Source organism: Penaeus vannamei, chromosome 27, assembly GCF_042767895.1.
Source record: "Penaeus vannamei isolate JL-2024 chromosome 27, ASM4276789v1, whole genome shotgun sequence".
In the NCBI taxonomy this organism is placed as follows: Eukaryota; Metazoa; Arthropoda; class Malacostraca; order Decapoda; family Penaeidae; genus Penaeus; species Penaeus vannamei.
Window position 1 is genome coordinate 15,783,776 of NC_091575.1, and position 25,000 is coordinate 15,808,775.

Consider the following 25,000-nt stretch of genomic DNA (forward strand, 5'->3'; position numbering starts at 1 on the left):
CAAAAAATTAGCATTATTGATCACCAATGTGCTTCTTCACACGTTTATAATTTAGATTTTCTTTTTCTTTGATATTCCCCACCAAGGTCGAAATGCAATGAAAATATAAAATGATTTTAAGGTTTTATTACATCAACTTTCATTTCACTTTCATACATATAATTTTCTTAGCAGTTTCATTCCTTTAGTTGAACACGATGCCTTCAGCGCGCTGACGCTCGGCGATTTCCAACAGCTCAAAGACGTGGGCGGGAAGAGGGTGGGGAGTGGGCAGGATGTTGGACGAGGGCTGGAAGCCGTTCTCGTTGGCGATGAAAGAGACAACAGCCTGAGTTCCGTCCTCAAGGGTAAGGCTGTAAGGGTTATTTGAACACGTTATTAAAATATTTCTTTCCGAGTACCAAACAAAACAAAACATTCACTTGACATATTTGCCCATCTGTTTTCCTGGATAATTGCAAATTTTATAGCAAATCCTTACGTGTAAGATCCCTGCTGGTTGATCTGGCCAGCAGATCCAACAGCTCCTTCAACGGCTGTGTTGATGCCGTTGTCGGCTTCCAGGGCGTAGGAGAAGGTGCCGTCTTCGTTGGCGATGCGGTCATCGCGAAGGAGGACGACCTCCCTCTCCTGGAGCTGAGGGGCGGCAACAGCCACGGCGGCAAGGCAGGCAAGAACAATCTGTAAAAAAGAGGCAGAAATAGAAGTGGATGTGTGTATATTCTTACGTACATATATGCATATATATAATATATACATATATGCACATATACGTGTATACACGTGTTTGAGGGCACATGACAAGGCAAATATTGTTCTTCTCACAAGCTTCATGGTGGTTTGATTGTGAGACGATCAATTATGATAGCAGCTAAAGTCGCAACGACCTTTATATACCGTCGCTCTGAGTAAAGGGGGCGGGCGCTTAATTTACGAACTGTGGGCGGAGCCAACCCTTAAGTTACCTGGTTACGTGAGGCAGGGCGTCGTGTTCCAGTGGATGTGCCTAAGGCTTATTATAGCCTCGGCGGTACTGCGAAACTGTGTGTGTGAAGGTGCTCGCTGGAGTAATCAGTACTCAACGTTAGCTTATCAATAGTACTGTAGATATAAGACAGTCATGTTGCTATACGAACTTCTTTTGAATATATATATATATATATATATATATATATATATATATATATATATATATATATATATATATATATATGTATATGTATATGTATACGTATATATTTATATATACATATATGTACATGTGTGTATATATATAATATATATATATATACATATATAATATATATAATATATATGTATATATATATATATATATATATATATATATATATATATATATGCATGTATTTATAGATGTAGCATATAATTTCTTTTGTTATGATCAACTCGCTAAGAATAAATTGTCAATGGCTTTCAATACAGTACGCGCCTATGTTGATTCGACGAGGAAGAAAAGCTCTATGAATTTAATACACGAACAACTGTACCTATGATTATTAAACTTCAATATTAATTGATTAAGGCTCCATCAAGATGCCTCTATTACTGAATGTTTATACTGGAAAATACTCAGACACATTAAAATGAAAAGTTATTGATCCATTTCGAGCTGGTTGACTGAGGGCAAAGAACTCTATTCTCATTTGTCATAATAATAAAAAATTACTTATTCATTATCCAGTTATTTGGAAATTGAAGGGAAATCAATTATACGAATACTTTTTGATACGGCTGATTTGATATTGATATATGAATACATGAATATGTGTTTAGGACAAAAAAAAAAAAACTGTATACTTGATACAGAGAGCCGAACGCAGCAATGAGGAAATGCACACACACACACACAAACACACACACACACACACACACACACACACACACACACACACACACACACACACATATATATATATATATATATATATATATATATATATATATATATATATAAACTGTATACTTGATACAGAGAGCCGAACGGAGCAAAGAGGAAATGCACAGACACACACACACACACGTACACACACACACACACACACACACACACACACACACACACACACACACACACACATATATATATATATATATATATATATATATATATATATATATATTATATATATATATGCATGTATGTATGCATAAATATATGTACCTGTGTAAATATATATGTACATATCTATTTATGTTTGCCGGTTCTTTTGACATATGACATTTTGTTTTCGATTATCATTTGATAAATCTAATCTAATTATAATTCTGATCACTTGACATGAAACTTGTTTTCGATATTATAAAATAGTCTTTGTCATGACTATCTCCTTTATCATTTGTCTTGATCTCTCTTTAATTCTTTAGAAAATAGAAAAGCATTGCAACAAAACATATTCACTGGGAAATAATTTCTATAATGCAAAAAAATGAGCATTATTGATCACCAATGTGCTTCTTCACATGTTTATAATTTAGATTTTCTTTTTCTTTGATATTCCCCACCAAGGTCGAAATGTAATGAAAATGTAAAATTATTTGTAGGTTTTATTACATCAACTTTCATTTCACTTTCATACATATAATTTTCTTAGCAGTTCCATTCCTTTAGTTGAACACGATGCCTTCAGCGCGCTGACGCTCGGCGATTTCCAACAGCTCAAAGACGTGGGCGGGAAGAGGGTGGGGAGTGGGCAGGATGTTGGACGAGGGCTGGAAGCCGTTCTCGTTGGCGATGAAAGAGACAACAGCCTGAGTTCCGTCCTCAAGGGTAAGGCTGTAAGGGTTATTTGAACACGTTATTAAAATATTTCTTTCCGAGTACCAAACAAAACAAAACATTCACTTGACATATTTGCCCATCTGTTTTCCTGGATAATTGCAAATTTTATAGCAAATCCTTACGTGTAAGATCCCTGCTGGTTGATCTGGCCAGCAGATCCAACAGCTCCTTCAACGGCTGTGTTGATGCCGTTGTCGGCTTCCAGGGCGTAGGAGAAGGTGCCGTCTTCGTTGGCGATGCGGTCATCGCGAAGGAGGACGACCTCCCTCTCCTGGAGCTGAGGGGCGGCAACAGCCACGGCGACGAGGCAAGCAAGAATGATCTGTGGAAAAAAAGAATGTTCAGCATCAAATTCCTCCATTATGCCATACAGCACGGTAAATCGTTAAACTCTTTCATACACATATGTAGCATACGTGTGCGAGAATAGACATCCATATATACATATACATGGATGCGTGTATGTGACGATCGAGACGCTATCTCTATACTTACAGTCTTCATGTTGGATGGGTTCGGAGAGACCAATGGTAGCATCACAGGTTCAAGACGACCTTTATATACCTCTGCTCTGAGGAAAGGGGCGGGACCATATTCAGCAACCCAAGGGCGGAGCGTCAGCCGACCGGTTACGCAACGAATAGGATCTTACTACCGGTACGTCTACCTAATGGTCACTTCTCATAGAAAGGCGATTAAAAGAGAAGACTTGAATTGTTCGAACACGAATACAAATGCATCAATTAAGCAATAAACTGGTTAGAGTACATTATGGGAAGCTTTTACCAAAAGCTACATATACTCAATCATATATACACTGAAAATTTCTGGGGAATATAATGATTTACGTAGTTTTTAGATTTTGACTTGGATATATATTAGTATTAGTAATAGGATATCGGTGAATATTAGTAAGTTCATCTTAAATTTAGTTTGTCCAGTATAGTACTCTATGATGCACTGATGTTTATGCATCACAATTCCAGATTCGCTGTACCAATCATTATATACAGGCTAAGATAGAGAAATAAACTCATCAATAGATAGATATAAATATCACGATTTTTATAGGTATAGGCGTCGCAATAAGCAGAAGGGCAATCAGAAAGACTTAGTTAAGGGGCGGAACATGGTCAGATTCCATGATTTAAAGAAATCATGACACCATATAACAGTAAAATAATATGTATTTGGAATTGAAGGATAGAGGATATAAATCCAACCGTACATAGCACAAAAGCCTACCATGAAAAGCAGTTTTGATATCATCTTGGATTATATTATAGAGTTAAAGATTAAATCTAGGGGATTTCGAAGCTGTTGCCTCGCTTTTCAACATATCCAGTTACGTAGTGAGAGTTTTTTCTATCATAGTATCATATTGGTAGAGCTGTTCACCGCCTTTTTTTTCTATCTTTGATATCTCATTATCACTTCGCATCACGGTCAATGTAATTGTTTGATAAGCTAACAACGTAATGAGATTGTAGTAATATCATTTCACACCCAATCTTCTTTTTATAATAAAGAAAGAGAAACTCTATAGTACTCTTCTGTAGCATCATCTAAAAATGATGTGGATTTTTTTTTTTTTTTTTTTAAATACATCAATTTGTCGCTAATAAAACTATTCCCACATCTATTGTGCCTTCTGAATCCTTAAATCATTTTATTGCATATATGTTTTAGAATAACGTCGATGGTAGAGGAACTCTAAATTATGGTTGAACACTAAAAATGTCATATACTGCAGATATACCTCCTCGCATATATAGCTATTGTTGGAGATTGCACTTGTAAATGTTCCTTTTTATATGGTAACGTTTTGGGTGAAAAAAAAAATTGCCCACTATCTTAACTATCTGATATATTTGATTCATGTTTGTAGTTATCGGACTGAGAAGACCTAATCAAAATATTAGTAAAGTAACACTTTTAATGCGTGAAAATCATACCAATATAAATAGGTTAATATTATATTCATGTATTAGTGAATATTTTTCATTTTCTATATAAGTAGTACTTAATGCATAAGTGATATCCTCCTGTTAGAGAAAATATCAACATGTAAACAAATGAAGGTAATTCAAAGATGAACTCAGAACAATTTTGTTTCTTAACAGGGGAAATGCACTTATAGCAGCATTCTATGCTTTCGGACAAAATTAATAGACTAGTAAGAGTTATCGTAAACTTTATTATATCGGTTTTCATTTCCTTTCCATACATTTCATTTTTTCCATTCTCTTAGTTGAACACGATGCCGGCAGCACGCTGACGCTCAGCGATTTCCAATAGCTCAAAGACGTGGGCGGGAAGAGGGTGGGGAGTGGGCAGGATGTTGGACGAGGGCTGGAAGCCGTTCTCGTTGGCGACGAAGGTGACAACAGCCTGGGTGCCGTCCGCAAGGGTATAGCTGTAATGATCAGAGAACATTAGGGAAAGTAGTCTATAAGAAAGTGTGAAAAATCAACACTTTCATTTCTGCACTGAGGTAATGCACAAATCATTTCTCTATACTGCCAACTGTGGTTTACAAGCATACGACTTGCAAGACTCTCTGTTCACATATGTTTTCCTCGTTTACTTTCATACTATGTTTATCCATAAGTTATCCCCGCAAATTCCAAATAATTTGAAAGCATATCCTTACGTGTAAGATCCCTGCTGATTGATCTGACCGGCAGATCCAACGACTCCTTCAACAGCTGTGTTGATGCCGTTGTCGGCTTGCACGGCGTAGGAGAAGGTGCCGTCTTCGTTGGCTACGCGGTCATCGCGAAGGAGGGCGACCACTCGGTCCTCGAACTGAGGAGTGGCAATAGCCACGGCAGCAAGGCAGGCAAGAACGATCTGGAAATAAAATATGATATTAACAATTTTTATTTCCCATTGTATATTTAACAAATGCATTGTGTATGTGACTCTTGTGCATCACGTACACAAACATACATGTAGCAAATAATATACATACACGTTTTTCTATGAAATCCCTTTACTCACCAGCTTCATATTGTCTACTTGGGGGAGACCGGAAGACAGTGGTAGCATCACAAGTCAAAGACGACCTTTATATACCTCTGCTCTGAAGGGGGCGGAGCCACATCCAACAGGCTTTGGGCGGAGCCTTTACCGACCGCAAGGTAGAGCGTCCTATTACCTGCATCTATGCCTAATGGTCACTGCTCAGAGAACAGAATTTCCAGTGACACTTAAAAATGGAGAACAATTTTTCAATTATATTGACCAAAACACTCTTCCTTAAAACCTCCTTATTAAATCCTTGTATAATGTACATGTGTTAAAACTTGCACTGGCAAATATTAGATGATCTGTACCGCAATTAAGCTGATTAAAAGGTTTAAAAGATATATTCTGCAGTCCAAAACATCCTAAACTTTTCATGAATCCCCCTGTAGAGCATCCAGAAGTATGAGACAATTGTAAAAAAAAATAATAATAATAATTAAAAAAATAAAATAAAATTGAAACAACGTTGCACTTATTGTGTATTGAAACTGTGATTATCCCTCGTCAACTATGTCGCCAGGTATCTAGTATAGTATTATTATTTGATAAATTATTGCCGTTATATTATAGTTCCATGTTCATCACCATAGGTCCATGAAGAAAACAAAAGTATTACTTTGAAATCATATTAGGAACATTGTATCGTCAATGAAGAAAATCGCACACAGTTTATTTGCAATTAGGTTATAAACATAGGATGCAGGCACATTCTCATCTTTTATAATATTTGTTATGCCCTTTAACACTCGCCATGACCCGTCTGGTTTATCCTTTACTTTTTCTATCGCTGATTCCCTAATCCTTTCGCTGATTTTTTTCTACCATTGATTCCATTTTTCTCTCATTGATTTCCTTTCTTATAATTCTATAACTGATTTGTTTTTCTATCACAGATTTATTTTTCTCTTTATTATCTTCTTCCTATCATTGATTGTCCTTTTCTATCTTTAATTTCCTTTTCCTAGCAATTATTTTTCCTCACTTCCCGTGAACTATCGTTTGCAGTATTGCCATAATAGGTGGACGAATTTGTAAATATTATTAAAGGTAAAATGCAGTGAAAAGAGACAAGTAACCCAATATATTACAAGGTGCATTTACTTACTTGAACAGGCTTGTCTTTATCGCACAGCGGCTCAGTTACTTTTAGCAGTTCCATTGCTAGCACTGTTACCTTGCATTTGGACAGTAGGTTATTTGCTGTTCTGATAGGTGAAAATGATAAAACTTCTGAAAATTCAGAAAGAAAAACATAATGAATATGATTCGTTCCAAACGAGTGTGAAGCATACCAGAACACAGAATGCGAACATATCAATGCAGTAAATTTTATTTATTTGTATAAAATATCGGTGGACAGTTTGGCCATCACTTTCCTAAAGAGGATTCCTCCGGACAGAATAAAAATAGTAATTTATATCGTAAACTTTATTTTATCAACATTCATTTCACTCCCATACATTCCATTCCCTTAGTTGAACACGATTCCCGCAGCGCGCTGACGTTCAGCGATTTCCAACAGCTCAAAGACGTGGGCGGGAAGAGGGTGGGGAGTGGGCAGGATGCTGGACTGGGGCTGGAAGCCGTTCTCGTTGGCGATGTAAGTGACAACAGCCTGGGTACCGTCTTCAAGGGTATAGCTGTAAGGATAACACTCATTAATATATATCCGTTTTCACTAGCAGGGAAATGATAGAATTTTTTTGATACTCAACAAAAAATAAATAAATACGAGTGTCTAATTAGAAATTTTATTGCAGGGATTTTCGTTCGCAAAAGATTTCACCACTTACGTGTAAGATCCCTGCTGATTTATCTGACCGGCAGATCCAACAACTCCTTCAACGGCTGTGTTGATGCCGTTGTCGGCTTGCACGGCGTAGGAGAAGGTGCCGTCTTCGTTGGCGATGCGGTCATCGCGAAGGAGGACGACCTCCCTCTCCTGGAGCTGAGGGGCGGCAACAGCCACGGCGGCAAGGCAGGCAAGAACGATCTGTAAATGAAATATATTAATAATTTTCACTTCCCGTCATATTTTTAACCAATGCATTGTGCATGTGTTACTCTTGTGTAAGCACAAATATACATGTAGTAAATAGTTTATATGTATGATTACAGGCATACACATGTCTCCATGAAATCCCTCTACTCACAAGCTTCATGTTGTCTAGTTAGGGGAGACCGGAAGACAGTGGTAGCATCACAAGTCAAAGACGGCCTTTATATACCTCTGCTCTGAAGGGGGCGGAGCCACATCCAACAGGCTTTGGGCGGAGCCTTTACCGACCTCAAGGTGGAGTGTCTTATTACCTGCATCTATGCCTAATGGTCAATAATCAGAGAACAGAATCTCCATTGACACTTAAAAAGAGAACGTTTGTAAATATATTAACCATAACACTCTTCCTTTAACTCCCATTTTCAAACACTTGTTATACAATGTACATAAGTTAACATTGCATTGGGAAGTGTTATTTTACTAATATATTATGGAGTCCAAAACATCCTAAACTGGGGATCACGAATCCCCTGCAGAGCATCCAAAGGTGCAAGACAATAAGAAGCATTTGAAAGATCATACGTTGTACTGATTAATGTACAACTAAATTCCACGAAGCAAAAGTATTACTTTGAAATCATGTACTTTGAACATCGTAATGTCAGTGAAGGAAATCGCATACAGGTTATTTGCAGTCAGGATATAAACATAGGATTTAGGCATAGTCTCATCTTTTAGATCACTTTTTAATGCCCTTTTAGCACTGGCCATGAATCATCTGGTTTATCCATTTCCGTAATTATTTCCTTTTCCTGTCGCCGATTCCCTTTTTCTTTCGTTGATTTGATTTTTAATTTTTCTTGTCATTGAATTCTCTTTTCTGTCGTTGATTTCCCTTTTCTATAATTGGTTCCTTTCTTCTGCTTTTCAATCACTGATTTATTTTTCTACCATTAACCTCTTTTTATCATTGATTTCCCTTTTCTATATTTGATTCCCTTTTTCTATTATTTTCGTGGACTATTATTGATTTCCTTTTCCATAATTGATTTCCGTTCTTCATCGCTGATTTCATTTATCTATCGTTGATTTTTTTTATATACAATTGATCACCCTTTTCTATCAATTTCTTTTTTCTGCCATTGATTCCTTTTTCTACCTTTCATTATCTTTTTTTATCATTAATTCCCTTATTACTATCATCAATTCCCTTATTTCTATCACTAATTCCCTTATTTCTATCATTCATTTTATTTTTCAATAATCATTTTTCTATTGTTGCTTTACATTTTCTTTCATTATTTTCCTTATATTGGCATTGATTTCTTGTATCTAAACTTGATTTTCTTATTCTATCCATTTCCTTTTTCTATCAATAATTTCCTTTTTTCTATCGTTGATTTCGTTTTTCTTTCACGTCCCGTCATGGGTAGACGATTAAGTGAAATATTTGTAAAGGGAAGATACTGCGAAAAAAAAACGACATATAACCAAACAGTCTATCATAGCTCCATATTCTTGACAACGAATAGGTGTTCAGGTAAAGATAAAATGAAAGTGCCTCATACGTTATTATACCTTTTTTACGGTATGGAGTATTAAGATGCGTTAACTTATCCGAACAATCTAATCTTTATCGTAAAGCGACTCAGTTACTTTTAACAGTTTCATTGCAAGCACTGTTGCCTTGCATTTGGATAGTAGGTTAATTGCTGTTCCGATAAGCGTTGAGGTAATTCATACATTGCATCTTAAAAAAGTCAAGATGAAAATACCACTGAATAACTGGATTTGAAAAGGAAATATAAATGATTCATAACAAAAGAGTGAATCATATCAGGACACAAAATGCAAACATAGCAATGCAATTAATGTAATTCATATGGTTATGATATCGGTAGACTGACCAACTCTTTCCTCAAGAAGATTATTCTATGACAGAATAAAAATGATAATTTCAATCGTAAACTTTATTGTATCAACATATATATCACTCTCATACATAGAATTTCCTTATTTTCTTATTTTCTTAGTTGAACACGATGCCAGCAGCGCGCTGACGCTCAGCGATTTCCAGCAGCTCAAAGACGTGGGCGGGAAGAGGGTGGGGAGTGGGCAGGATGCTGGACTGGGGCTGGAAGCCGTTCTCGTTGGCGATGTAGGTGACAACAGCCTGGGTACCGTCTTCAAGGGTATAGCTGTAAGGACTACACGCATTAACAATATATTCGTTTTCCCTAGCAAAGGAAGAATTCTCATGATGCGCGGCAAAGAAAATAGAAATATAGAATTATGCGAATGTCTGATCAGTTTTTTCTATTGCAAAAGTTTTTACCACTTACGTGTAAGATCCCTGCTGATTTATCTGACCGGCAGATCCAACAACTCCTTCAACGGCTGTGTTGATGCCGTTGTCGGCTTGCACGGCGTAGGAGAAGGTGCCGTCTTCGTTGGCTACGCGGTCATCGCGAAAGAGGGTGACCACTCGGTCCTCCAGCTTAGCAGCAACAGCTACAGCGGCAAGGCAGGCAAGAACGATCTGGGAATAAAATATATTAACAATTTTCACTTCAAGTTATATTTTTAACCAATGCATTGTGCATGTGTCACTCTTGAGCCTCAAGTACACAAACATGTAGCAAATAGTTTATGTGTGCGTATACATGCACACATGATATCATGAAATCCCTCTACTCACAAGCTTCATATTGTTTATTCGAGGGAGACCTGAAGACCAGTGGTAGCATCCCACGTCAAAGACGACCTTTATATACCTCTGCTCTGAAGGAAAGGGGCGGAGCTAAATCCAATAATTTTAGGGCGGAGCCTTTACCGACCGACAGGTAGAGCGTCTTAGTGCCTGCATCTATGCCTAATGGTCACTACTCAGAGAACAGAATCTCCATTGAACCTTAAAAAGGGAGAACAATTTTCAAGCATATTAATCAAACCACTCGTTTAAGCTTTCCTATCAAATACTTGTATGATGCACATGGGTTAAACTTGCATTTGGGAGTATTATATGATCTGTACTACAAATAAGATGATTAAAAGATTTAAAAGAGATATTCTGCACTCCAGAGCATCCTAAAGGGGTGTTCACGAGTCCCCTGTAGAGCATCCAAAGGTGCAAGACCATTACATTAAAAGTATTCGTAATAACGTTCTAAGTTGTACTGATTAATGTACAACTAAATTACAAGAAGCAAAAGTATTACTTTGAAATCATGTTCTGGAACATCTTAAGGTCAGTGAAGGAAATCGCATACAGGTTATCTGCAGGCAGCGTATAAATATAGGATTTAGGCATAGTCTAATATTTTAGATCACTTTTTAATGACCTTTCAGCACTGTCAACGAATCGTCTGGTTTATCCTTTTCCGCAATTGTTTTGTTTTTCCTATTGCCGATTCCCTTTATCTTTCGTTGATTTTCCTTTTTTACAATTGATTTATTTTTCTCTCATTGATTTCCTTTTTCTATAATTAGTTCCCTTTTTCTATTAATGATTTGCTTTTCTATCACAGATTTTTTTTTCTATCTTTATTATCCTCTTGCTATCACTGATTTCCCTTTTCTATATTTGATTCCTTTTTTCTATTATTTTCGTTGACTATTATTGATTTCCATTCCTCATCATTGATTTCCTTTATCTATCGTTGAATTTTTTTCTACAATTGATCACCTTTTTCTATCAATTTCCTTTTTCTGGCATTGATTTCCTTTTTCTACCTTTCCTTATCCTTTTTTATCATTAATTCCCGTATTTCTATCATCAATTCCCTTATTTCTATCATTAATGCTCTTGTTTCTATCATTCATTTTATTTTCAATAATCCTTTTTCTATTGTTGCTTTGCATTTTCTATCATTATTTTCCTTGTAATAGCATTGATATATTGTATTTGCGTTTGATTTCCTTTTTCTATCCATTTCCCTTTTCTATTTTTAAAAAAAAAATCCTTTTTTTCTATCATTGATTTCGATTTTCTATCACATCCCGTAATGAGTGGACAAATAAGTAAAATATTTGTAAAGGTAAAATGCTGTGAAATGATATAACCCAATATTCTATCATAGCTCCATATCCTTGACAATGAATAGGTTTTCAGGTAAAGACAATATGAAAGTGCCTTATATGTTATTACACCTTTTTAACGGTATGCAGTATTAAGATGCGTTAATTTATCTGAACAATCTAGTCTTAATCTTAAAACGGCTCAATTTTAACAGTTTCATTGCTAGCACTGTTGCTCTGCATTTGGACATCGAGTTTATTTGTTCCGATAAGCACTGACGTAATTCATACATTGCATCTTCTAAAAGCCAAGATGAAAATAACACAGAATAACTGAATATTTGTAAAGGAAAAACGAAAAATATAAACAACGGCAAAAGAGTGAATCATACCAGGACACAAAATACAAACATACCAATGCAATAAATGTGATTCATATGTTTATAATATCGGTAGACTGACCAACTCTTTCCTCAAGAAGATTATTCTGACAATAAAAATGATAAATTCAATCGTAAACTTTATTGCATCAACATCCATATCACTCCCATTCATGGGATTTTCATATTTTCTTAGTTGAACACGATGCCAGCAGCGCGCTGACGCTCAGCGATTTCCAGCAGCTCAAAGACGTGGGCGGGAAGAGGGTGGGGAGTGGGCAGGATGCTGGACTGGGGCTGGAAGCCGTTCTCGTTGGCGATGTAGGTGACAACAGCCTGGGTACCGTCTTCAAGGGTATAGCTGTAAGGATAACTCTCATCAACAATATATTCCTTTTCCCTAGGAAAGGGAGAATTCTCATGATGCGCGGCAAAGAAAATCGAAATATAGAATTATGCGAATGTCTGATCAGTTTTTTCTATTGTAAAAGTTTTTACCACTTACGTGTAAGATCCCTGCTGATTTATCTGACCGGCAGATCCAACAACTCCTTCAACGGCTGTGTTGATGCCGTTGTCGGCTTGCACGGCGTAGGAGAAGGTGCCGTCTTCGTTGGCTACGCGGTCATCGCGAAGGAGGGTGACCACTCGGTCCTCCAGCTTAGCAGCAACAGCTACGGCGGCAAGGCAGGCAAGAACGATCTGGTAATAAAATATATTAACAACTTTCACTTCAAGTTATATTTTTAACCAATGCATTGTGCATGTGTAACTCTTGTGCCTCAAGTACACAAACATGTAACAAATAGTTGTACGTATAGATGCACACATATGGTTTCATGAGATCCCTCTACTCACAAGCTTCATATTGTTTATTCGGGGGAGACCTGAAGACCAGTGGTAGCATCCCACGTCAAAGACGACCTTTATATACCTCTATTCTGAAGGAAGGGGGCGGAGCTAAATCCAATAATTTTAGGGCGGAGCCTTTACCGACCGACAGGTAGAGCGTCTTAGTGCCTGCATCTATGCCTAATGGTCACTACTCAGAGAACAGAATCTCCACTGACACTTAAAAAGGGAGAACAGTTTTCAAGCATATTAATCAAAATACTCTTCCTTTAAACCTTCTTATCAAACACTTATATAATGCACATAGTTCAAAATTGCTTTGGGGAATTATTAGAATATCTACCGCAAATAAGCTAATTAAAAGATTTAAAAGAGATATTTTGCACTCCAGATCATCCTAAACTAGTGTTCACGAATCCACTGTAGAGCATCCAAAGGTGCAAGATGATCATATTAAAAGAATTTTTAATAACATTCCAAGTTGTCCTGATTAATGTACAATTAAATTACAAGAAGCAAAAGTATTTGAAATCATGTTCTGGAACATCTTAAGGTCAGTGAAGGAAATCGCATACAGATTATTTGCAGTCAGGATATTAACATAGGATTTAGGCATAGTCTCATCTTTTTTATCACTTTTTAATGCCCTTTTAGCCCTGGTCATGAATCGTCTGGTTTATCCTTTTCTGTAATTGTTTCCCTTATTCCTATCGCTGATTTCCCTTTTCTTTCGTTGATTTGATTTTAAACTTTTCTGTCATTGATTTCTTTTTTTCTATAATTGACTTACTTTTCATTGATTTCCTTTTTCTATAATCGGTTCCCTTTTTCTATTAATGATTTGCTTTTCTATCACAGATTTTTTTCTATCTTTATTATACTCTTTCTATTATCGATTTCCCCTTTCTTTATTTGATTCTCTTTTTCTGTTATTTTCGCTTTCTATCATTGATTCCGTTTTTCATAATTGATTTCCATTCCTCATCGTTGATTTCCTGTATGTATCTTTGATTTCCTTTGTCTACCGTTCATTATCCTTTTTTATCATTTTCTTATTTCTACCATTAATTTCCTTATTTCTATCATTTATTTCATTTTTCAATCATCCTTTTTCTACCGTTGCTTTGCCTTTTCTATCATTGCAAAGTAAAATGCAGTGAAATGATATATAATCCAATATTTTGTCATAGCTCCATATCCTTGACAACGAATAATTGTTCAGGTAACGGTAATATGAAAATGCCTTATAAGTTATTGTACCTTTTTTTTACGGTATGCAGTATTAATGTGCGTTAATTTATCTGAACAGTTTCATTGCTAGCACTGTTGCCCTGCATTTGGACAGTAGGCTTATTTGCTGTTCCGATAAGTGTTGAGGTAATTCATACATTGCATCTTATACTAGTTAAGGTGGAAATATCATAGAATAACCGAAGATTTGAAAAATAAAAACAGAAAGTGTAAATAATTCATGACAAAAGGGATTATACCAGAACAGAATGCAAACATACCAATGCAATGAACGTGATTCATATGTTTATGATATCGGTAGACTGACCAACTCTTTCCTCAAGAAGATTCTTCTGACAGAATAAAAATGATAATTTCAATCATAAACTTTATTGCATCAACATCCATATCACTCCCATAAATAGAATTTTCTTATTTTCTTAGTTGAACACGATGCCAGCAGCGCGCTGACGCTCAGCGATTTCCAGCAGCTCAAAGACGTGGGCGGGAAGAGGGTGGGGAGTGGGCAGGATGCTGGACTGGGGCTGGAAGCCGTTCTCGTTGGCGATGTAGGTGACAACAGCCTGGGTACCGTCTTCAAGGGTATAGCTGTAAGGATAACTCTCATCAACAATATATTCCTTTTCCCTAGGAAAGGGAGAATTCTCATGATGCGCGGCAAAGAAAATCGAAATATAGAATTATGTGAATGTCTGATCAGTTTTTTTTTTTTTTTTTTTTTTTTTTTTTTTTTTTTTTTTTTTTTTTTTTTTTGCAAAAGTTTTCACCACTTACGTGTACGATCCCTGGTGATTTATCTGGCCGGCAGATCCAACAACTCCTTCAACGGCTGTGTTGATGCCGTTGTCGGCTTGCACGGCGTAGGAGAAGGTGCCGTCCTCGTTGGCTACGCGGTCATCGCGAAGGAGGGTGACCACTCGGTCCTCCAGCTTAGCAGCAACAGCTACGGCAGCAAGGCAGGCAAGAACGATCTGGGAATAAAATATATTAACAATTTTTACTTCCCGTTATATTTATCAATGCATTGTGCATGTGTAACTCTTGTGCCTCAAGTACACAAACATGTAACAAATAGTTTATGTGTACGTATACATGCACACATATGGTTTCATGGAATCCCTCTACTCACAAGCTTCATATTGTTTATTCGGGGGAGACCTGGAGACCAGTGGTAGCATCCCACGTCAAAGACGACCTTTATATACCTCTGTTCTTAAGGAAGGGGGCGGAGCTAAACCAATAATTTTAGGGCGGAGCCTTTACCGACCGACAGGTAGAGCGTCTCATTACCTGCATCTATGCCTAATGGTCAATACTCAGAGAACAGAATCTCCAGTGACACTTAAAAAGGGAGAACAATTTTCAAGCATATTAATCAAAATACTCTTCCTTTAAACCTTCTTATCAAATACTTATATAATGCACATAGTTCAAAATTGCTTTGGGGAATTATTAGAATATCTTTACCGCAAATAAGCTGATTAAAAGATTTAAAAGAGATATTCTGCACTCCAGAGCATCCTAAACTGGTGTTCACGAATCCCCTGTAGAGCATCCAAAGGAGCAAGATGATCATATTAAAAAAAAATTAATAACATTCTAAGTTGTCCTGATTAATGTAGAACTAAATTACAAGAAGCAAAAGTATTACTTTGAAATTATGTTCTGGAACATCTTAAGGTCAGTGAAGGAAATAGCATACAAGTTATTTGCCGTTAGTGTATAAACACAGGATTTAGGCATAGTCTCATCTTTTAGATCATTTTTTAATGACCTTTTAGCACTGGTCATGAATCGTCTGGTTTATCCTTTTCTGTAATTGTTTCCCTTTTCCTATCGCTGATTTCCCCTTTCTTTCGATGATTTGATTTTAAACTTTTCTGTCATTGATTTTTTTTTTCTATAATTGACTTACTTTTCACTGATTTCCTTTTTCTATAATCGGTTCCCTTCTTCTATTAATGATTTGCTTTTCTATCACATATTTTTCTATCTTTATTATCCTCTCTTTATCATCGATTTCCCTTTTCTTTATTTGATTCCCTTTTTCTATTATTTTCGCTTTCTATTATTGATTTCGTTTTTCATAATTGATTTCCATTCCTCATCGTTGATTTCCTATAAGTATCGGTGATTTCCTTTTTCTACCGTTCATTATCCTTTTTTATCATTTTCTTATTTCTACCATTAATTTCCTTATTTCTATCATTTATTTCATTTTTCAATCATCCTTTTTCTACCGTTGCTTTGCCTTTTCTATCATTGCAAGGTAAAATGCAGTGAAATGACATATAATCCAATATTTTGTCATAGCTCCATATCCTTGACAACGAATAGGTGTTCAGGTAACGGTAATATGAAAATGCCTTATAAGTTATTGTACCTTTTTTACGGTATGCAGTATTAATGTGCGCTAATTTATCTGAACAATCTAGTCTTTATCGTAAAGCGACTCAATTACTTTTAACAGTTTCATTGCTAGCACTGTTGCCCAGCGTTTGGACAGTAGGCTTATTTGCTGTTCCGATAAGCGTTGAGGTAATTCATACATTGCATCTTATAATAGTTAAGGTGAAAATATCATAGAATAACCGAAGAATTGAAAAGAAAAACAGAAAGTGTAAATAATTCATGACAAAAGGGATTTTACCAGAACAGAATGCAAACATACCGATGCAATGAACGTGATTCATATGTTTATGATATCGGTAGAATGACCAACTCTTTCCTCAAGAAGATTCTTCTGGCAGAATAAAAATGATAATTTCAATCGTAAACTTTATTGCTTCAGCATCCATATCACTCCCATAAATAAAATTTCTTAATTTTCTCATTTTCTTAGTTGAACACGATGCCAGCAGCGCGCTGACGCTCAGCGATTTCCAGCAGCTCAAAGACGTGGGCGGGAAGAGGGTGGGGAGTGGGCAGGATGCTGGACTGGGGCTGGAAGCCGTTCTCGTTGGCGATGTAGGTGACAACAGCCTGGGTACCGTCTTCAAGGGTATAGCTGTAACGATAAATCTCATAAACAATATATTCCTTTTCCCAAGCAAATGAAGAATTCTCATGATGCGCGGCAAAGAAAATGGAAATATAGAATTATGCGAATGTCTGATCAGTTGTTTCTACCACTTACGTGTAAGATCCCTGGTGATTTATCTGACCGGCAGATCCAACGACTCCTTCAACGGCTGTATTGATGCCGTTGTCGGCTTGCACGGCGTAGGAGAAGGTGCCGTCTTCGTTGGCTACGCGGTCATCGCGAAGGAGGGTGACCACTCGGTCCTCCAGCTTAGCAGCAACAGCTACGGCAGCAAGGCAGGCAAGAACGATCTGGGAATAAAATATATTAACAATATTTACTTCCCGTTATATTTACCAATGCATTGTGCATGTGTAACTCTTGTGCCTCAAGTACACAAACATGTAACAAATAGTTTATGTGTACGTATAAATGCACACATATGGTTTCATGGAATCCCTCTACTCACAAGCTTCATATTGTTTATTCGGGGGAGACCTGGAGACCAGTGGTAGCATCCCACGTCAAAGACGACCTTTATATACCTCTGTTCTGAAGGAAGGGGGCGGAGCTAATCCCATAAATTTAGGGCGGAGCCTTTGCCGACCGCAAGGTAGAGCGTCTTAGTACCTGCATCTATGCCTAATGGTCACTACTCAGAGAACAGAATCTCCAGTGACACTTTAAAAGGGAGAACAGTTTTTAAGCATATTAATCAAAACACTCCTTTAAACCTTCCTATCAAATACTTATATAATGCACATAGTTCAAAATTGTTTGGGGAATTATTAGATTATCTGCACAGCAAATAAGCTGGTTAAAAGATTTAAAAGAGATTCTGCACTCCAGAGCATCTTAAACTGGTGTTCACGAATCCCCTGTAGAGCATCCAAAGGTGCAAGATAATCATATTAAAAGAATTTTTAATAACATTCTAAGTTGTCCTGATTAATGTACAACTAAATCACAAGAGGTAAAAGTATTTTTTTGAAATCATGTTCTGGAGCATTTTAAGGTCAGTGAAGGATATCGCATACAGGTTATTTGCAGCCAGGATATTAATAGGATTTAGGCATAGTGTCATCTTTTAGATCACTTTTTAATGCCCTTTTACAATTGGGTATGAATCGTCTGGTTTATCCCTTTACGTAATTGTTTTCCTTTTCTTACGGCTGATTTCCCTTTTCTTTCGTTGATTTGATTTTATTTTTTTCTGTCATTGAGTTGTCTTTCCTATAATTGATTTTTTTTTTTCTCTCATTGATTTCCTTTTTCTATAATCGGTTCCATTTTTCTATTAATTATTTGCTTTTATATCACAGACTTTTTTCTATACTATCCTCTTTCCATCATTAATTTCCCTCTTCTATATTTAATTCCCTTTTTCTATTATTTTCGTTTTCTATTATTGATTTCCTTTTTCATTATTGATTTCCGTTCTTCATCGTTGATTTCCTTTATCTATCATTGATTTTTTTATATACAGTTGATCACCTCTTTCTATCAATATCCTTTTTCTGGCATTTATTTCCTTTTTCTACCGTTCATTATCCTTTTTTATCATTAATTTCCTTATTTCTATAATTAATTTCCTTATTTCTATCATTAATTTCCTTATTTCTATCGTTTATTCAATTTTTCAAGCATCCTTTTTCTATCATTGTTTTACATTTTCTATCATTGTTTTCCATATATTAACATTGATATCTTGCATTTACAGTTGACTTCCTTTTTCTCTCCCTTTCCCTTTTTTATCATTTCCTTTTTTCTATCATTGATTTCGTTTTTCTTTCACGTCCCGTAATGAGTGGACAAATAAGTAAAATATTAGTAAAGGTAAAATGCTGTGAAATGATATATAATCCAATATTCTATCATAGCTCCATATCCTTGACAACGAATAGGTGTTCAGGTAAAGACAATGTGAGTGCCTTATATATTATTATGCCTTTTTAATGGTATGCAGTATTAAGATGCGTTAATTTTTCTGAACAATCTAGTCTTTATCGTAAAGCGACTCAATTACTTTTAACAGTTTCATTGCTAGCACTGTTGCCCTGCATTTGGACAGTAGGCTTATTTGCTGTTCCGATAAGCGTTGAGGTAATTCATACATTCCATCTTATACTAGTTAAGGTGAAAATATCATAGAATAATTGAAGATTTTAAAAGAAAAACAGAAAATGTAAACAATTCATGACAAAAGGGATTTTACCAGAACAGAATGCAAACATACCGATGCAATGAACGTGATTCATATGTTTATGATATCGGTTGACTGACCAATTCTTTCCTCAAGAAGATTCTTCTATGACAGAATAAAAATGATAATTTCAATCATAAACTTTATTGCATCAACATCCATATCACTCCCATAAATAAAATTTTCTTATTTTCTTAGTTGAACACGATGCCAGCAGCGCGCTGACGCTCAGCGATTTCCAGCAGCTCAAAGACGTGGGCGGGAAGAGGGTGGGGAGTGGGCAGGATGCTGGACTGGGGCTGGAAGCCGTTCTCGTTGGCGATGTAGGTGACAACAGCCTGGGTACCGTCTTCAAGGGTATAGCTGTAAGGATAACACGCATCAACAATATATTCCTTTTCCCTAGCAAAGGGAGAATTCTCATGATGCGCGGCAAAGAAAATCGAAATATAGAATTATGTGAATGTCTGATTTTTTTTTTTTTTTTTATTGCAAAAGTTCTCACCACTTACGTGTAAGATCCCTGGTGATTTATCTGACCGGCAGATCCAACAACTCCTTCAACGGCTGTGTTGATGCCGTTGTCGGCTTGCACGGCGTAGGAGAAGGTGCCGTCCTCGTTGGCTACACGGTCATCGCGAAGGAGGGTGACCACTCGGTCCTCCAGCTTAGCAGCAACAGCTACGGCAGCAAGGCAGGCAAGAACGATCTGGGAATAAAATATATTAACAATTTTTACTTCCCGTTATATTTACCAATGCATTGTGCATGTGTAACTCTTGTGCCTCAAGTACACAAACATGTAACAAATAGTTTATGTGTACGTATACATGCACACATATGGTTTCATGGAATCCCTCTACTCACAAGCTTCATATTGTTTATTCGGGGGAGACCTGGAGACCAGTGGTAGCATCACACGTCAAAGACGACCTTTATATACCTCTATTCTGAAGGAAGGGGGCGGAGCTAAACCAATAATTTTAGGGCGGAGCCTTTACCGACCGCAAGGTAGAGCGTCTTAGTACCTGCATCTATGCCTAATGGTCACTACTCAGAGAACAGAATCTCCAGTGACACTTGAAAAGGGAGAACAATTTTCAAGCATATTAATCAAAATACTCTTCCTTTAAACCTTCTTATCAAATACTTATATAATGCACATAGTTCAAAATTGCTTTGGGGAATTAGTAGAATATCTTTACCGCAAATAAGCTGATTAAAAGATTTAAAAGAGATATTTTGCACTCCAGAGCATCCTAAACTGGTGTTCACGAATCCCCTGTAGAGCATCCAAAGGAGCAAGATGATCATATTAAAAAAATAATAATAATAATAACATTCTAAGTTGTCCTGATTAATGTACAACTAAATTACAAGAAGCAAAAGTATTACTTTGAAATTATGTTCTGGAACATCTTAAGGTCAGTGAAGGAAATAGCATACAAGTTATTTGCAGTTAGTGTATAAACACAGGATTTAGGCATAGTCTCATCTTTTAGATCACTTTTTAATGACCTTTTAGCACTGGTCATGAATCGTCTGGTTTATCCTTTTCTGTAATTGTTTCCCTTTTCCTATCGCTGATTTCCCTTTTCTTTCGTTGATTTGATTTTAAACTTTTCTGTCATTGATTTCTCTTTTTCTATAATTGACTTACTTTTCATTGATTTCCTTTTTCTATAATCGGTTCCCTTTTTCTACTAATGATTTGCTTTTCTATCACAGATTTTTTTCTATCTTTATTATCCTCTTTCTATCATCGATTTCCCTTTTCTTTATTTGATTCCCTTTTTCTATTATTTTCGCTTTCTATTATTGATTTCGTTTTTCATAATTGATTTCCATTCCTCATCGTTGATTTCCTGTATGTATCGTTGATTCCCTTTTTTATCATTTTCTTATTTCTACCATTAATTTCCTTATTTCTATCATTTATTTCATTTTTCAATCATCCTTTTTCTACCGTTGCTTTGCCTTTTCTATCATTGCAAGGTAAAATGTTGTGAAATGACATATAATCCAATATTTTGTCATAGCTCCATATCCTTGACAACGAATAGGTGTTTAGGTAACGGTAATATGAGAGTGCCTTATACGTTATTGTACCTTTTTTTACGGTATGCAGTATTAATGTGCGTTAATTTATCTGAACAGTTTCATTGCTAGCATTGTTGCCCTGCATTTGGACAGTAGGCTTATTTGCTGTTCCGATAAGCGTTGAGGTAATTCATACATTGCATCTTATAATAGTTAAGGTGAAAATATCATAGAATAACTGAAGATTTGAAAATAAAAACAGAAAATGTAAATAATTCATGACAAAAGGGATTATGCCAGAACAGAATGCAAACATACCGATGCAATGAACGTGATTCATATGTTTATGATATCGGTAGACTGACCAACTCTTTCCTCAAGAAGATTCTTCTGACAGAATAAAAATGATCATTTCAATTGTAAACTTTATTGCTTCAGCATCCATATCACTCCCATAAATAAAATTTCTTAATTTTCTCATTTTCTTAGTTGAACACGATGCCAGCAGCGCGCTGACGCTCAGCGATTTCCAGCAGCTCAAAGACGTGGGCGGGAAGAGGGTGGGGAGTGGGCAGGATGCTGGACTGGGGCTGGAAGCCGTTCTCATTGGCGATGTAGGTGACAACAGCCTGTGTACCGTCTTCAAGGGTATAGCTGTAAGGATAACTCTCATCAACAATATATTCCTTTTCCCTAGCAAAGGAAGAATTCTCATGTGCGGCAAAGAAAATGGAAATATAGAATTATGCGAATGTCTGATCAGTTTTTTCTATTGTAAAAGTTTTCACCACTTACGTGTAAGATCCCTGCTGATTTATCTGACCGGCAGATCCAACGACTCCTTCAACGGCTGTGTTGATGCCGTTGTCGGCTTGCACGGCGTAGGAGAAGGTGCCGTCCTCGTTGGCTACGCGGTCATCGCGAAGGAGGGTGACCACTCGGTCCTCCAGCTTAGCAGCAACAGCTACGGCAGCAAGGCAGGCAAGAACGATCTGGGAATAAATATATTAACAATTTTCACTTCCCGCTATATTTAAACCAATGCATTGTGCATGTGTAACTCTTGTGCCTCAAGTACACAAACATGTAACAAATAGTTTATGTGTCCGTATACATGCACACATATGGTTTCATGGAATCCCTCTACTCACAAGCTTCATATTGTTTATTCGGGGGAGACCTGAAGACCAGTGGTAGCACCCCACGTCAAAGACGACCTTTATATACCTCTGCTCTGAAGGAAGGGGGCGGAGCTAATCCCATAAATTTAGGGCGGAGCCTTTACCGACCGACAGGTAGAGCGTCTTAGTACCTGCATCTATGCCTAATGGTAACTACTCATCGAATAGAATCTCCAGTGACACTTAAAAAGGGAGAACAATTTTTCAAGCATATTAATCAAATCATTCTTCCTTTAAACTTCCTTATCAGATACTTGTATAATGCATATGGGTTAAAATTGCATTTGGGAGTATTAGATTGTCTGTACCACAAATAAGCTGATTAAAATATTTAAAAGAAATATATATTCTGTAATCCAGAACATCCTAACCAGGGGTTTACGAATCCCCTGTAGAGCATCCAGAGGTGCAAGACAGTTACATAAAAAAGCATTTGAAACAGCGTTTAACGTTGTATTGATTATTGTATAGTTAAATTCCATGAAGCAAAAGTATTACTTCGAAATCATGTTCTGGAACATCGTAACGTCAGTGAAGGAAATCGCATACAGGTTATTTGTCATCAGGGTATAAACATGGGATTCAGGCACAGTCTCATCTTTTAGGATACTTTTTAGTACCATTTTGACACGCCATGAATCTTCAAGTTTATCCTTTTCTGTAATTGTTTTTCTTTTCCTATCGCTGATTCCTATTTTCTTTCCTTGACTTAATTCTTCTATTCTTGTTTTCCCTTTTCTTTTATTGATTTCTTTCTATCATTGGTTCTATTTTTCTCTCGTTGATTTCCCTTTTCTGTTGTTGATTTATTTTTCTATCTTTGATACCCTCCTATCGCTGATTTCTCTTCCATCGTTGATTTCCTTTTCCTATCAGTGACTTCCTTTAACGTTGATTTCCTTTTTCTATCATCGATTTCATTTTTAGCATTGATTTCCCTTTTTATCATTCTTTTTTCTAACATTAGTTTCCTTTTTCTATCGTTAATTATCCTTTATCATTGATTTCCTTTTTCTATCACCCACGTAATTTATTGTTCACATTATTTCCACGAATTATTGAAATATTAGTATCCTTGACAAAAAAAAAATGTTCAGGTAACGGTAATATAGAAGTGCCTTATACGTTTTTCTATATTTATGCCATATTTCGGTATGCAGTATTAACGTGCGTTAATTTATTTGAACAGGCCAGTCTTTATCATAAAGCGGCTCAATTACTTTAACAGTTTCATTTCTAGCACTGTTGCCTTCCATTCGGACAGTATATTTATTTGCTGTTCCGATAAGCGTTGAGGTAATTCATACACTGCATCTTATACTAGTCAGGGTGAAAATATCATAGAATAACTGAAAATTTTGAAAGAAAACATGTATATAATTCATTTTAAAAGAGTGAATCATATCAAAACGCAGAATACAAACACAACAGCGCAATAAGTATAACTCTTATTTTTAAAATATTGATGAAGTGTTTGACCACTACATTCATCGCGAAGATTCTTCCGGACAGAATAAGAATTATCATTTCAATCGTAAACTTTATTGTATCAACATCTTTGTCACTCCCATATACATAATTTCCATATTTTCAATGACTCATTTTCTTAGTTGAACACGATTCCCGCAGCGCGCTGACGCTCAGCGATTTCCAGCAGCTCAAAGACGTGGGCGGGAAGAGGGTGGGGAGTGGGCAGGATGCTGGACTGGGGCTGGAAGCCGTTCTCGTTGGCGACGAAGGTGACAACAGCCTGGGTACCGTCTTCAAGGGTATAGCTGTAAGGATAACATGCATTAACAATATGCAGGCGTTCGCTAATAAAGAAATGATACAGTGTATTATGGATACGCGTTAAAAAGGTTTGAATTATTTAAAAAATATGCGAATGCCTGATCAGTAACTTAGATTTTTTCGTACGCAGAAGCTTTCACCACTTACGTGTAAGATCCCTGCTGATTTATCTGACCGGCAGATCCAACAACTCCTTCAACCGCTGTGTTGATGCCATTGTCGGCTTGCACGGCGTAGGAGAAGGTGCCGTCTTCGTTGGCTACGCGGTCATCGCGAAGGAGGGCGACCACTCGGTCCTCGAACTGAGGAGTGGCAGCAGCCACGGCGGCAAGGCAGGCAAGAACGATCTGCAAATATAATTTTGTCTAAATCAAATTCCCTTTACGTCTATACACATTTGACAAATATACGAATGTAATGAATAATATACAGTA

At 36.7% G+C, this 25,000-nt stretch overlaps 10 protein-coding genes across 10 annotated transcripts in view; all 10 read right to left on the minus strand.

The window, feature by feature from the left end:
• Nucleotides 1-113: 113 nt before the first annotated feature.
• On the minus strand, nt 114-848 carry LOC138866904 (cuticle protein AMP1A-like). The gene is made up of 3 exons (XM_070140874.1): nt 826-848; nt 482-681; nt 114-353 (listed from the first exon to the last, which is right to left on the minus strand). Exons 1-3 carry the CDS (start codon nt 832-834, stop codon nt 185-187), a joined length of 378 nt encoding a protein of 125 aa, XP_069996975.1. The 5' UTR covers nt 835-848; the 3' UTR covers nt 114-184.
• Nucleotides 849-2,554: 1,706 nt separating this feature from the next.
• LOC113811002 (cuticle protein AMP1A) lies at nt 2,555-3,329 on the minus strand. The gene is made up of 3 exons (XM_027362685.2): nt 3,296-3,329; nt 2,923-3,122; nt 2,555-2,794 (listed from the first exon to the last, which is right to left on the minus strand). Exons 1-3 carry the CDS (start codon nt 3,302-3,304, stop codon nt 2,626-2,628), a joined length of 378 nt encoding a protein of 125 aa, XP_027218486.2. The 5' UTR covers nt 3,305-3,329; the 3' UTR covers nt 2,555-2,625.
• Nucleotides 3,330-4,977: 1,648 nt separating this feature from the next.
• Nucleotides 4,978-5,843, minus strand: LOC113802538 (cuticle protein AMP1A-like). Its single transcript, XM_070140523.1, has 3 exons — nt 5,804-5,843; nt 5,454-5,653; nt 4,978-5,216 (listed from the first exon to the last, which is right to left on the minus strand). The coding sequence occupies exons 1-3, from the start codon at nt 5,810-5,812 to the stop codon at nt 5,048-5,050; spliced, it is 378 nt and encodes a 125-aa protein (XP_069996624.1). The 5' UTR covers nt 5,813-5,843; the 3' UTR covers nt 4,978-5,047.
• Nucleotides 5,844-7,243: 1,400 nt separating this feature from the next.
• LOC138866784 (cuticle protein AMP1A-like) lies at nt 7,244-8,027 on the minus strand. Its single transcript, XM_070140522.1, has 3 exons — nt 7,984-8,027; nt 7,624-7,823; nt 7,244-7,470 (listed from the first exon to the last, which is right to left on the minus strand). Exons 1-3 carry the CDS (start codon nt 7,990-7,992, stop codon nt 7,302-7,304), a joined length of 378 nt encoding a protein of 125 aa, XP_069996623.1. The 5' UTR covers nt 7,993-8,027; the 3' UTR covers nt 7,244-7,301.
• A 1,757-nt stretch (nt 8,028-9,784) lies between these two features.
• On the minus strand, nt 9,785-10,565 carry LOC138866781 (cuticle protein AMP1A-like). The gene is made up of 3 exons (XM_070140517.1): nt 10,528-10,565; nt 10,172-10,368; nt 9,785-10,027 (listed from the first exon to the last, which is right to left on the minus strand). Exons 1-3 carry the CDS (start codon nt 10,534-10,536, stop codon nt 9,859-9,861), a joined length of 375 nt encoding a protein of 124 aa, XP_069996618.1. The 5' UTR covers nt 10,537-10,565; the 3' UTR covers nt 9,785-9,858.
• Nucleotides 10,566-12,359: 1,794 nt separating this feature from the next.
• LOC138866782 (cuticle protein AMP1A-like) lies at nt 12,360-13,122 on the minus strand. Its single transcript, XM_070140518.1, has 3 exons — nt 13,085-13,122; nt 12,732-12,928; nt 12,360-12,587 (listed from the first exon to the last, which is right to left on the minus strand). Exons 1-3 carry the CDS (start codon nt 13,091-13,093, stop codon nt 12,419-12,421), a joined length of 375 nt encoding a protein of 124 aa, XP_069996619.1. The 5' UTR covers nt 13,094-13,122; the 3' UTR covers nt 12,360-12,418.
• Nucleotides 13,123-17,093: 3,971 nt separating this feature from the next.
• Nucleotides 17,094-17,859, minus strand: LOC113802537 (cuticle protein AMP1B-like). The gene is made up of 3 exons (XM_070140519.1): nt 17,821-17,859; nt 17,466-17,662; nt 17,094-17,336 (listed from the first exon to the last, which is right to left on the minus strand). The coding sequence occupies exons 1-3, from the start codon at nt 17,827-17,829 to the stop codon at nt 17,168-17,170; spliced, it is 375 nt and encodes a 124-aa protein (XP_069996620.1). The 5' UTR covers nt 17,830-17,859; the 3' UTR covers nt 17,094-17,167.
• Nucleotides 17,860-19,682: 1,823 nt separating this feature from the next.
• On the minus strand, nt 19,683-20,460 carry LOC113811026 (cuticle protein AMP1B-like). The gene is made up of 3 exons (XM_070140520.1): nt 20,422-20,460; nt 20,067-20,263; nt 19,683-19,917 (listed from the first exon to the last, which is right to left on the minus strand). The coding sequence occupies exons 1-3, from the start codon at nt 20,428-20,430 to the stop codon at nt 19,749-19,751; spliced, it is 375 nt and encodes a 124-aa protein (XP_069996621.1). The 5' UTR covers nt 20,431-20,460; the 3' UTR covers nt 19,683-19,748.
• Nucleotides 20,461-22,017: 1,557 nt separating this feature from the next.
• Nucleotides 22,018-22,784, minus strand: LOC138866783 (cuticle protein AMP1A-like). Its single transcript, XM_070140521.1, has 3 exons — nt 22,746-22,784; nt 22,390-22,586; nt 22,018-22,248 (listed from the first exon to the last, which is right to left on the minus strand). Exons 1-3 carry the CDS (start codon nt 22,752-22,754, stop codon nt 22,080-22,082), a joined length of 375 nt encoding a protein of 124 aa, XP_069996622.1. The 5' UTR covers nt 22,755-22,784; the 3' UTR covers nt 22,018-22,079.
• A 1,594-nt stretch (nt 22,785-24,378) lies between these two features.
• Nucleotides 24,379-25,000, minus strand: part of LOC113802569 (cuticle protein AMP1A-like) — a 698-nt gene continuing 76 nt past the window's right edge. The window contains exons 2-3 of the mRNA XM_027353173.2: nt 24,714-24,913; nt 24,379-24,550 (exon numbers count right to left, since the gene is read on the minus strand). Coding sequence (XP_027208974.2) covers nt 24,382-24,550; nt 24,714-24,913 — 369 coding nt within the window. The 3' untranslated portion in view covers nt 24,379-24,381. The remainder of the gene's footprint in view (nt 24,551-24,713; nt 24,914-25,000) is intronic.

Coding starts and splice junctions, on each gene's coding strand:
- LOC138866904 (XM_070140874.1), bottom strand. Junction 354..481: donor AACCAGCAGGGATCTTACAC/GTAAGGATTTGC, acceptor TAACCCTTACAG/CCTTACCCTTGAGGACGGAA.
- LOC113811002 (XM_027362685.2), bottom strand. Junction 2,795..2,922: donor AACCAGCAGGGATCTTACAC/GTAAGGATTTGC, acceptor TAACCCTTACAG/CCTTACCCTTGAGGACGGAA.
- LOC113802538 (XM_070140523.1), bottom strand. Junction 5,217..5,453: donor AATCAGCAGGGATCTTACAC/GTAAGGATATGC, acceptor TGATCATTACAG/CTATACCCTTGCGGACGGCA.
- LOC138866784 (XM_070140522.1), bottom strand. Junction 7,471..7,623: donor AATCAGCAGGGATCTTACAC/GTAAGTGGTGAA, acceptor TTATCCTTACAG/CTATACCCTTGAAGACGGTA.
- LOC138866781 (XM_070140517.1), bottom strand. Junction 10,028..10,171: donor AATCAGCAGGGATCTTACAC/GTAAGTGGTAAA, acceptor TAGTCCTTACAG/CTATACCCTTGAAGACGGTA.
- LOC138866782 (XM_070140518.1), bottom strand. Junction 12,588..12,731: donor AATCAGCAGGGATCTTACAC/GTAAGTGGTAAA, acceptor TTATCCTTACAG/CTATACCCTTGAAGACGGTA.
- LOC113802537 (XM_070140519.1), bottom strand. Junction 17,337..17,465: donor AATCACCAGGGATCTTACAC/GTAAGTGGTAGA, acceptor TTATCGTTACAG/CTATACCCTTGAAGACGGTA.
- LOC113811026 (XM_070140520.1), bottom strand. Junction 19,918..20,066: donor AATCACCAGGGATCTTACAC/GTAAGTGGTGAG, acceptor TTATCCTTACAG/CTATACCCTTGAAGACGGTA.
- LOC138866783 (XM_070140521.1), bottom strand. Junction 22,249..22,389: donor AATCAGCAGGGATCTTACAC/GTAAGTGGTGAA, acceptor TTATCCTTACAG/CTATACCCTTGAAGACGGTA.